Here is a 12,310-nt window from a genome sequence, read left to right on the forward strand (position 1 = left end):
AAGCGCTCAAACATAATATTTTAAATAAGCAAATAAGATAAAGGGTAGTTTATTGTTCTGGGTAAGTGCGTTTGGCTGTTACATCTTAAAGTTTTCAAACTTAATTCTCAAATTTTTTTTTTTGTAGGTTCTCAGAGTTTTTATCAGGAACATAATGATGACATTCTGTGCCTCACTGTAAATCAGCACCCCAAATTTATCAACATAGTGGCAACTGGCCAAGTAGGTATGTTTCTGTATTTTAAAAAGAAACAATTTGAAGCATTTGTTTTGTTCAAAGAAATTCAATATCCAAGGAAAAAAATCAAAATGTAATATGTTTATTGATTGTTCAAAATCTATGTATACGTAAAGCACTACCCAATAATAGCATATTATTTGCTTCCAGGTACCTTTCTGTCACTCACTCTGGTTATCTGAGTTGGACTTTACAATCCAGAATTTAAAGTAAACTTGTATGGTAGTTGAAATGGTTGGATTTCGTCCTTTAGCAGGAATTTCTGGTCAGCATATATTCATATTCAGTAGCATATAAAGCAAAAAAGAAGAGTTGGAAGAGGAAGTAGTAAATAAGGGCAGCTAAGAAATAACTAGACTAGGTCGGGTAGAACACTGCTTTAGCAGGGGTTTAGGCTAGAAAGAAGAGAGGACCCAAGTCTGTTTTTTGTTGGTAAATCCCTTCTGCCTTTTTCTTTTCTTTGTCGTTGATCTAATTCACCAGCTGTTTTGAAATATACCCATGTTATTTTACCTCTGTGAAAAACTTAAAGGCCATAACTCTACATTCAAACTGATGAGAGGGTAGCAGATCTATTTAGGACATATCTGCCAACTTGTGATTACTAAATATGAGTATGGCAGAAGTTTCATAAACTTCAATAAGTTTGTAAAATTTATTGAAATCATTGAGTTTGTTGGATTTCATTGGGCCTCGATTGCTAAGCTAGCTTTCCAGTTGTCTTTTCTTCTTGACTAAGGTAATTTATACTTTTAATACTTTTACTTTTCATGCAAGTACTAAATTGATAGTCAGGAATTTGTTGCCTGGGTTGTCTGGTTCTGAAGCTATGCCACATAGACTCTAGTATTTTTTTCTTTCTGTACAGTTTTCTACTTTGAAAAGTAAATCGAATATTACCCATTATACAGAAAATATTCTAATCTTTGCATATAATTATGAAGGTCTAGCCTCTGTTTTTTAAAAACTTAGCCTCATCGTGCTAAGTTTTTTGAAAGTGGAGGCTTATTTTCACTCTGCACAAGGAACAAGGCCCATCTCCTTGAGGAATGAAGAGACATGTTACCCAAGTACCTAGCTGAATGCCTCTTGGTACATAGTTACTGTTTAGTTAATTTTTATTGAGTAAATTCATTTATTCAACAAATTTACTGAACACCTGCCATGTGCAAGGTATTATTTTAGGTGCTGGGGATACAGGCAACTTAAAAAAGGCAAAATCCCTATATTAATGGAATTTATATTCTGCAAATAGAATTCTAGAAGGTATGGTTCTTTCATTTCCCACTTCGGCTTCTCCTTTTCTTTTCTTTGCTTTCCTTCTGTTAGGCAACTGTATTTATCATTTTAGTGCTGTGGTTTTCTCTCTTAGTTAAGAAATACCATGGTCACAAATTAATCTTTTAGGAATTTGGCCATTTTCTCCCCTTCTTTCCCTTTATTTTGAAAGACAGCACTGTAGGAAATATGAAATGGTTAATGGTATCCCTCCTCTTTCTTTCCAAGTAAAACTCTGGGCAGTACAGAGGTAAATTTTAGATTATATATGTAACTCCATTCCTTGCAGCATTTGTACCCTTCCAGAAAATAGTTTAAAAAAAATTACTGGAGACTAATTAAGATAGACTCAAGGGAAGACTAAAGAATGAGGAAGGATTTTTTTTTTCTGTCTTTGTCTCTCTCTCTCTCTCTCTCTCTCTCTCTCTCTCTCTCTCTCTCTGTCTCTCTCTCTCTCTCTCTCTCTCTCTCCCCCCCACACACATGTAAAGAGAATTGTTTTGTTAGTTACTTTGCTGTCAGGCTTGTTTAATACCCACAAAGCATAAAACAACATTTACAGTGTTTATTGTTCCTTTTGTTAAAAATCATATAGATCATAGAGGAACTGAAATGTTTGATTTTGTACTGTTTTAGCCAGTTATATTGAAACTTTTCTTTTTCTTGGCTAGAATCTTGGAATTTTAGGGCCAAGTATATCATTTTATCCTCCCTGTTATAAGGTGCTTGAACCCCGCTGCCACTTAATGCCTAATGAAGTAGTTAAATGTTTTCCTGGAAAGCTTAGTTATAAAATGATTCTTCATATAGAACAAAAACCTGTCTGTGATTACTAATCTTTGACCCTCATTCTTGTGGTGCCTAGAACATCTAATCACATTCCCATGACATTGTCTTCCAGTTTTGGAGATAGCTAGCATGTTCTCCCTGAGTCTTACCTAGTTCTTCTCTTATTTATTTTTATTTATTTGTTTGTTTATTTTGAGACAGAGTCTCTCTCTGTCGCCCAGGCTGGAGTGCAGTGGTGTGATCTTGGCTCGCTGCAGCCTCCTCCTCCCAGGTTCAAGCAATGCTCCTGTCTCAGCCTCCTGAGTAGCTGCAACTACAGGCTCACACCACCATGCCTGGCTAATTTTTATATTTTTAGTGGAGATGGGGCTTCACAGTTTTGGTCAGGATGGTCTCAATCTTCTGATCTTGTGGTCCTCCTGCCTTGGCCTCAAAGTGCTGGGATTACAGGCATAAGCCACCACACCTGGCCTATTTCTTCTCTTTTAAAAGGTCTCCTTTGGACACCCTCCAGCTATATTCTCTGGAACAAGTTGTACATGAGAGCAAGGGATTGCTTTTCCTGGGGGAACCTACTTCTCCACTGGACCACGCTTTGGGTTTATGGAATTCTCTACCAGATGGTCCTGAACCTACTAATGGGCCTGCATGAGCCTTTTCTCTGCATCTGTCCTCCCAGTGACAAACTGTATAACTAATGTGCATACTCTTGAAGGGTGGCCAAGCTGTTCATTGTATAGGGGTGGATGGAGTTTTAATGTACTAGCTGGGATAACCACATCTTAAAAAAAAAATTGAGCTGCCATGACAGATATTACAGAGTTTGTAGCCTAAACAACAGAAATGTTATTTTTCAGTTCTGGAGGTTGGAAGTCCAAAATCAGGGTGCCACCATGGTCAGGTTGTGGTGAGGGCTTTCTCTGTGGTTTGCAGATGGCTGTCTTCTCATTATATCCTCACATGGTGGAAAAAGATTATCTTTCTCCTGTCTCTTCTTATAAGAACACTAATCTCACTGTGAGGGCTGTATCCTCATAACCTCCCTACCTCCTAACACCATCACACTGGAGATTAGGGTTTCAGTATATGAATTTGGGTGGAAGACAGATATCCAGTTCATAGAACCACACATGAGCTGCCATGGTTCTTTGTGGTGTGGGATGGAAGAGAGTGGGACAGGTCTCATGTTACACCAACTCCAGGGAGTTCTGAATTGCATCTGCCTTCTAGGTCATTGCAGGAGTGTACTCATCAAGGTAGGAGGCTAGAATGTATTTCATTTGATAAGTTTTATCTCGATGGATAGCTTTAAAATATTTTGGCAAATGATGTTTAAGCCTTCATTTGTACTTCTGTCCCAGACCATGTTAATATTCAGAGACAAACCTGGTCTCTCCAAACCAAACACTCTCAGTCTTTCAACCAGTCTTCAGGTGGCATAGTTCCAATCCCTCTCACCATTTGATTGTTAATAGAGCATATTCATAACTAAAAATGGTATTTCCTATGTGGTCTGCTCAGCAGTACTTTATTCTGTTTTTCCTCATGTTCCAGGTCAAGACACTGTTGTCCTATGTTATCAATGTTTTTGAAATCATTATTTCGTATGGATATAAAGCTTTACCAAAACAAAAAACAATCACCTGTCTTCAGTGGATTTCTAAGTTTTTACTTTCTTTCTTGCTCTGAAGACTGCTACTTTGAAAAGTTTGGTTATTAGGTATTTCTACCACAAATATAATGAGCATAGGCTTTCACATTTTCTTTCTTGGCAAACTTGTACTCATATGGAAAATCTTCAGTTGAAAGGAAGACTTTTTTCCTTTCTTGAGTTATACAGTAACCTTTTTTATCATGTCTCCCAGCTCAGAAGGCTTAGATCTAATTCTTCCCTGGAGATAGAGATGCATTAAAACTCCAGAGAGTCTATTATTAGCAGTACATTTTTCTTAACCAAAATGAGGGTAATATCAATTTAAATCATACCAATATAATTCTAAAAGTTGTTATAATTAAGTTTATATAACTCATTAAATGCAAAGAAACCAAAGTTTTATCCAAAGGAAGATTGAAAGATCATACACAAAATGTTAATATGTATATATAATTGGAATGAGTGCCTTTTCTCAGTTTACTCAATCAAATGTAATAAAGCCAATATTGTATATAATAGTTTATTTATAATTAATATCTTTTGATATTTGGGTTTTTATAGGTTTTACTGTTAATATTTATGTTATTTATAGATAATTATTTTCCATTATAGGTGATTCAGCAGACATGTCAGGTAAGTAAAACGAACTACTTCTGCTTTATTTATATTGTTTGGTAATGATGGTGCAAATTGAACTTAAGTTCAAGTATATGAGTCGGTTCTTCCATTGCTATAAAGAACTACCTGAAACTGGGTAATTTACAAAGAAAAGATATTTAATTGGCTCATGGCTCCACAGGCTGTACAGGAAACATGGCTGGGGAGGCCTCAGGAAATTTACAGTGATGGTGGAAGGCAAAGGGGAATCAGGTATGTCCTACATGGCTGAAGCAGGAGGAAGAGAGAGAAAGGGGAGGTACCACACATTTAAACAAGCTGATCTCAGGAGAACTCACTTTCACAAGAACAGCAAGGGGGAAATCTGCCCCTGTGATCCAATCACCTCCCCCCAGACCCCTCCTCCAACACTGTTACAATTCAACATGCAATTTGGGCAGGAACATAAATCCAAACCATATCATCAAGTATCTTGTTACTCTATAAAAAACTTATGGATTATTTTTTAAAATTGAGAATAGGCTGGGCGCCGTGGCTCACGCCTATAATCCCAGCACTTTGGGAGGCCGAGGCGGGTGGATCACAAGGTCAAGAGATCGAGACCATCCTGGTCAACATGGTGAAACCCCGTCTCTACTAAAAATACAAAAATTAGCTGGGCATGGTGGCGCACGCCTGTAGTCCCAGCTACTAGGGAGGCTGAGGCAGGAGAATTGCTTGAACCCAGGAGGCAGAGGTTGTGGTGAGCCGAGATCACACCATTGCACTCCAGCCTGGGTAACAAGAGCAAAACACCATCTCAAAAAAAAAAAAAAAAATTGAGAATAGATTATTTTAATGTCATGATTCTGAACTCAATCTGTGGTAATAGTAATGGTTTTTTGGGAGAAGCATGGTGGCTCACACCTGTAATCCTAGCACTTTGGGAAGCCAAGGTCTGAGGATCACTTGAGCCCAGGAGTTCAAGACCAGCCTGAGCAACATAGACCCTGTCTCTAAAAAAAATTTTTAAGAAATTTTAAAGATAGTAATAATGGTAAAAAGAACATATTTTGACCTATTTCATGTGTCCAGCACTGTTGTAAGCACTTTAAGTAAAAGTTTTATTTGACTTGCCCATGCTTATTAAGTTACATATGTTCTGTGGCAGCTTTTGTGCTACAGCGGCAGAGGTGAGTAGCAGCTACAGAGGCTAAAGATGACACTCATTTGTTTGCACTGCTTTTTGGTACCCTCCAAGTTCCAGTAACACAATTATAATTCACAGATTTTGAGCACTTTCTGTTATCTCTTGTTATTTTACTTTGGTTTTTAACCAATAAATCTCTATCATGTCAAAACAAGGGTTGAAAAAACAAAAATAGTCTTTGAATATCTCACTTTTAAGGCACAGTGAAGCATGGATAATATTGTAATCAAATGAAATGACAGGCTGGGTATGGTAGTTCACACCAGTAATTCTAGCACTTTGGGAGGCCGAGACAGGAGGACTGCTTGAGGCCAGGAGTTGAAGTCCAGCCTGGGCAACAGTAAGACCCTGTATCTACAAGAAAAAAAAAAAACAAAAACTAAAAAACAGTGATGATTTGAGATGAGATGGCAATAAATGTGATGAAAACAATAGATGATGGCAATAAAACAAAGTATTTGTTTTCTCCCACACATTGAGCAGTTCACTAGGAGAAATCACAGGACTCAGAGGTCCTTAACACTATAGTTTATACAGTGAACAGCAAAGGGAAAAGACACATGAGGTGGAATATGGAGCATCTAGTCACAGGGTTTCTATGTCTCACTAACACCCTCGTGCCAAGGGTTACACAGAACTCTGCTGCTTCCTCCAGCAGTCAAATCCAGCAACACACATGAGGTGCTTCTGCCTAGGCAAGCCTACTGAAGTCTGAGTCCAGAGTTTTTATTGGGGGCTGGTTACATAGGCATAAAGACCAGCCTCAATTACCAAAATATCAAGTTCCCTGAAGAAAGCAAGTGTTCAGCACCCCGGGTGGATAAAAGAGCTTTGTCAACATGGAGAACACTAGCCCAGCATGCAGGCCCTTCTGATGACAGTAACCTTGGGCCTGCTTGTATTAAATCTTTCCTGCACAAGCCCTGAGGCTGGATCAAGAAACTGGAAGGTCAGTGTGACTGGAGGAAGGCCTCTGAGATGAATGTAGAGAGGGATAGTGCTCAGCTCATTGCAGGATATTGTAGCTCAGGGAGAAGAGTTTGGATTCATGCTAAGTGCAGAGTCTGTCACTGGAGAATTTTAAACAAGGGAGTGATGTGATCTAATATATACTTTGAGAAAACCACTCTCACTAAACTATTATAGAGAATGTAGAGGGGGAAGAGAGCAAATTGGAAAATTAGGAGGCTGTTATTGTAGTCCAAGTAAAAAACCATTAATCAGGGTGGCAGGAGTGAATGTGGAGAGAACTGGACAAATATGGGATGTATTCTGGAAGGAAAGCCATTCATCCTTTCTGATTAATTGGATATGGGGGTATAACAGTGAGGAATCAAGGCCAGTTGTTAATTTTTTGCTTTATCAGTGAGCTAAATGAGATGGGCAATACTCTGAGAGAAATCAGTTTGGCAGGAAGAAATTATCCACAGATATAAGGAGTGAAATTTATTCAACATTCTTTCTTGTACAAATATAAGAAGACTGGTAGATTTGGGGATGGGAAAATAAGGAAGTCCTGTCCAATGACTTCCATTTTTCCCTGTTATCATCAACTGAGAATGAGGTGGTCGTGAATAGGTATTGGATTGGGACAAGGATAAAGTTTTTTTTTTTTTTTGAGACGGAGTTTCGCTCTTGTTACCCAGGCTGGAGTGCAATGGCGCGATCTCGGCTCACCGCAACCTCCGCCTCCTGGGTTCAGGCAATTCTCCTGCCTCAGCCTCCTGAGTAGCTGGGACTACAGGCACGTGCCACCATGCCCAGCTAAGTTTTTGTATTTTTAGTAGAGACGGGGTTTCACCATGTTGATCAGGATGGTCTCAATCTCTTGACTTCGTGATCCACCCGCCTTGGCCTCCCAAAGTGCTGGGATTACAGGCTTGAGCCACCGCGCCCGGCCTAGGATAAAGTTTTTAAATTGTCACTTTGGAATGTGGGAGAATAAATACATTAGAAAAGATAAGAGCTAAGTGCAGTGGCTGACACCCATAATCATAGCACTTTGGTTTGTCTTTTTTTTTTTTCTTTTAGATGGAGTTTCACTCTAGTTGCCCAGGCCAGATTGCAGCGGCGCAGTCTCAGCTCACTGCAACTTCCACCTCCCAGGTTCAAACAGTTCTCCTGCCTCAGCCTCCTGAGTAGCTGGGATTATAGGTGCCCACCACCATGACCCACTAATTCTTTGTATTTTTAGTAGAGATGGGGTTTCACCATGTTGGCTAGGCTGGTCTCAAACTCCTAACCTCAGGTTATATACCCACCTTAGCCTCCCAAAATGCTGGGATTATAGGCATGAGTCACCACACCCGGCAGTCCTAGCACTTTGGGAGGCTGAAGTGGGCAGACTGCTTGAACTTAGGAGTTCAAGACCAACCTGGGCAACATGGGAAACCTCGTTTCTACAAAAAAAAAAAAAAAAAAATACAAAACTTAACCGGTGTGGTAGCATGTGCCTGTCGATCCAGCTACTCAGGAGGCTGAGGTAGGTGGATCAGTTGAGCCCAGGAGTTCAAGGCTGCAGTGAGTCTTGATTCCACCATGGCACTCCAGCCTGGATGGACTTGTCTCAAAAAGAAGAAAGCTATGGTATAATTATCATTGAACACATCAGTTGTGTTTTCAGTGGACACTAAGGGAATATCTTTTGTCTCTGACAAAATAATTTCAGCCCTCTTAAGACCTTAGAATTTGATATTTTTGATCCTTAAGGCAATTAAGCAGAGAAAGCTCACCCTCTGGTCTTGGTTACTATTTGTAGTGACAGGCAGTTGCCCACAAATAACTTTAGGGGGTGTCTGTGCATCTTACAGCAGAGAAGAAAATGCATTAGCACACAAGAATAAAGAAGGAGGGTAGTCTCCTGAGTGTGCTGCTTCAGGAGCTTCATGGTATCATCCAAAACCGAGGAACTTTCCAGCTCTTCTGCTCTGCTATCCACAGTGTTGGCTTCACCCATAAGGCTGGTTGCATTTGTGGACATGAAAATGGCTGCAGTAGCAGTTGGAGTTACATGCTTCCTTGCTGTTATCCAGTGGGAAAGTAGGAAAAAAATCCTTTTCACAATGGTGACCTAAAAATCCTTCCTTTTAGCCTGACTGAGTCATTCTAGGACACAAAGCAAACCTCATACTAAGATATTAGGAGAATACCATGTGCTGATTGGTTTAAATCTGGGTTATTAAACTAATCACTCAGGTCCGGGTTGGGAATGGAGGCAGTATTATCACAGTGAGCTCAGACTTATTAGTTGAGCATGTGGTTTGTAAGTGAATCACTTACACTCTAGGAGGGAGTAGATTCCTGAATAAAATTGGAGCCTTGGTAGGAAGAAAAGATGTAATGGATGCTAAATATGCAGTAAGAAGTTACTCACTACAGAGACTAAAGGGCAAAATACAACTGGCATACCTAATGGCCCATGTTAAAATTTTCTTTTAAAATACAGTTTTTATTATACTGCATCAGAGGCAAACTAGGGGATAAAGAATATCCTTCAAAACTTTGATTCTTGTAAGACCCAATTCACAATTTAGACACTTATAGCATCTCTATATAGGAAACAAAGAGTCAAAAATGGTAGTGAAAAGTTAGTGGGATTGATTTTCTGGAGGGAACTAGATAGGGGGAAAGAGCAAGAATGGAACCTGAATACTGAGAACAGCATATCTGTGCTGCCTCTCCCAGCTCTGAGTTATGTTAGGGCAATTCAGTTATCCCCTCTGAGCCTGAATTCAGGAAAAAACATACCTACCTAGAAGGTAGGCATTAGAAAATATGACATGTCCCCAGTAACATGCCTGCCATGATAGGTACTTAATACCTCATGTCCTCCTGGAACAGGAGGAATAAGAGTTGTATCTGTGTTACTCAAGCATCAGGAATGACCATTTCCAGATGATAGGAGAAAATATAATATACCTAATGAACATAGTTGTATCTTTCTTTAGTAACTTCGAAAGGTCCTGAAAATTTGCATTAATGTTAAATACTGTTACTGATGTAAGTTTAGAATACTCTTAAGTATGTGGCAATTCCATTACCTCACATACCTATAGGTTTTAAAACATAAATTCTGCTTTCAGCTTTTTGCTGTCTCCTTTAATTTCTTATAAAAATATGACAAGCTCAGTAATTTAAGATTACTTGCTGTTTAAATTTTAGATAAACAAAACTTTGAAACTAGTGGTTCATTAAATTTGGTAGCAAGGTCAGGTATGGTGGCTCATACCTGTCATCCCAGCATTTTGGGAGGCCAAGGCAGGTGGATCACAAGGTCAGACATTCAACACCAGCCTGGCCAACATGGCAAAACCCTCTCTCTACTACAGATACAAAAATTAGCTGGGCATAGGGGTGGGTGCCTGTAATTTCAGCTACTTGGGAGGTTGAGGCAGGAGAGTTGCTTGAAACCGGAAGGTGGAGGTTGCAGTGAGCTGAGATCAAGCCAGTGCACTCCAGCCTGGGCGAAACAGTGAAACTCCATCTCAAAAAAAAAAAAAAAAAGATTTGGAGGCAGAAAATAGTGATATTTCTTGAAAATCTATTGTCTACCTTATCACGATTTGGTAAATACAACATGTGAATTGCCCAGAGGTGCTTTTTGTAAATATAAAAATATTTGTCACTGACAAAAGTTATAGAGTGATCTATTAGTATATATTTACATTTTAAATTTAAGCCACCTAACATTCTATTGAGGTTAAGTTTACCTGTGCCTTGGGGGTACTGACTTTTAATGAATGAAGAATATTTTAATTTTAGTCCAATACTTACATTATTGTCATACATTTTACAAACATAACCTATTATATGATAAACTTCTATGTATATTTCCATGTAGTTTTGATATTTTACAGTTGCATAAATCTTTGAACAGTTTCTACTTAATGATACTCAAATTTAAGTCTCTGGTTTAATATAACTGCTTTGAAGAACTGTCAGATTTAACTTATCATTGTGTACTACAAATAGCAGATGGTATAAAATCTAATCTAAATTTATCAGAATATTTTCTTTAGGGACCAGCATTTATTTCTGCATTAAATGATTTAAGGCAGCTTGTCTTATTTAATGTTTCTCTTTAAAACATTTATAACATTTGTAATTTGAAACAAATACACTTCAGTATTTTTATTGCTTCATTAAAAGTACTTATGTTCTGAGATTGAATTAACTGCTTAATTGACCTATCCATTTTTATAGGGTACAGTTCATTTAAAAAATAATAATAAAGCTTTTTTTTTAATTTAGAAAATATGGAAAACTGGGATAACTTTTTAAACAGCAAATACAAGCTACACAAGATTAATTAATACTAAACACATTTTTTTTAAAGATTAGCAGTTTTATGTTTCTCATGAAATCCTATTTTTTAAATAAATGTCTTATAAAGTGAAGTGAAATTAGCTTTTACCAGATGTCTGTCTGTCTGGTTGAAAATTTCTTTTGAGATCTATTCGGGTGGTTTCCTATCTACTGCCTTTCTCAATTTGTGTCTACTTTTCATTTCTCTTTCAGGTAACATCAGTACTGAATATATACTTGGTGTTTAATGTTTATTGTGTAATATTTGTATAATTCTCCATATAATTGTATAAAGATTAAAAGTATACATAGCCGGGCGCGGTGGCTCAAGCCTGTAATCCCAGCACTTTGGGAGGCCGAGGCGGGTGGATCACGAGGTCAAGAGATCGAGACCATCCTGGTCAACATAGTGAAACCCCGTCTCTACTAAAAATACAAAAAATTAGCTGGGCATGGTGGCGCGTGCCTGTAATCCCAGCTACTCAGGAGGCCGAGACAGGAGAATTGCCTGAGCCCAGGAGGCGGAGGTTGCGGTGAGCCGAGATCGCACCATTGCACTCCAGCCTGGGTAACAAGAGCGAAACTCCGTCTCAAAAAAAAAAAAAAAAAAAAAAATTATACATAAAACTTCATTTGTTTTTAATTCTTTAAAGTTGAGATTGCCTGATTTGCTTGTCTAAATGCTGTTTTTCCAATTTGGAATATAGCCTGAAGACGTGTTCTGTATTTTTTCCTTTTCTTTCCTCCCTACCCTCAAAACATTACTTTCCTTTTTTAAATTTAGTCTTAGTTTTGAGCTGTACGGTTTTTGTTTGGCACATATTTGTCCATGTTTCAGAGATGAGTATGCATCAGCTATAGAAATAGAAACTTATAATTATAACAGGTCGATTACACCTTTTTGATTTTATCTTTATTTAGCTACAGCTCCTTCTATTCATATCTGGGATGCAATGAACAAGCAGACTTTATCTATCCTAAGATGCTACCATTCAAAAGGAGTGTGTTCAGTAAGCTTCAGTGCTACTGGCAAACTATTGCTGTCTGTGGGACTAGACCCAGAACATACTATTACCATTTGGAGATGGCAGGAAGGTAGGATTCTTCTGCATGTCTGATTTTTTAAAAAACAAGAATACAAGGGTAGTAGGAATTCTGTATTTAATATTTGCCTTAAAGTTTGTGGTTGAAACAATTATTTGGTATAGCCCTACGCAATACACTGTATACTGTTAGTGTT

At 38.3% G+C, this 12,310-nt stretch overlaps 1 protein-coding gene across 9 annotated transcripts in view; it reads left to right on the top strand.

Annotated features, from left to right (window-relative positions):
* EML5 (EMAP like 5) overlaps window positions 1–12,310 on the top strand; it is a 189,317-nt gene that overhangs the window by 162,543 nt on the left and 14,464 nt on the right. For 7 of the 9 annotated variants that reach the window (XM_039468793.2, XM_039468792.2, XM_074392842.1 and 4 more), the window contains 3 exons: window positions 128–226; window positions 4,572–4,592; window positions 11,992–12,165. In XM_039468793.2, coding sequence (XP_039324727.1) covers window positions 128–226; window positions 4,572–4,592; window positions 11,992–12,165 — 294 coding nt within the window. Of the gene's footprint in view, window positions 1–127; window positions 227–4,571; window positions 4,593–11,991; window positions 12,166–12,310 lie in introns of those variants that run through there. The other 2 variants (XM_074392847.1, XM_039468795.2) reach the window with 2 other exon arrangements.

This window comes from Saimiri boliviensis, chromosome 2 (assembly GCF_048565385.1).
Source record: "Saimiri boliviensis isolate mSaiBol1 chromosome 2, mSaiBol1.pri, whole genome shotgun sequence".
NCBI classification, from domain to species: Eukaryota; Metazoa; Chordata; class Mammalia; order Primates; family Cebidae; genus Saimiri; species Saimiri boliviensis.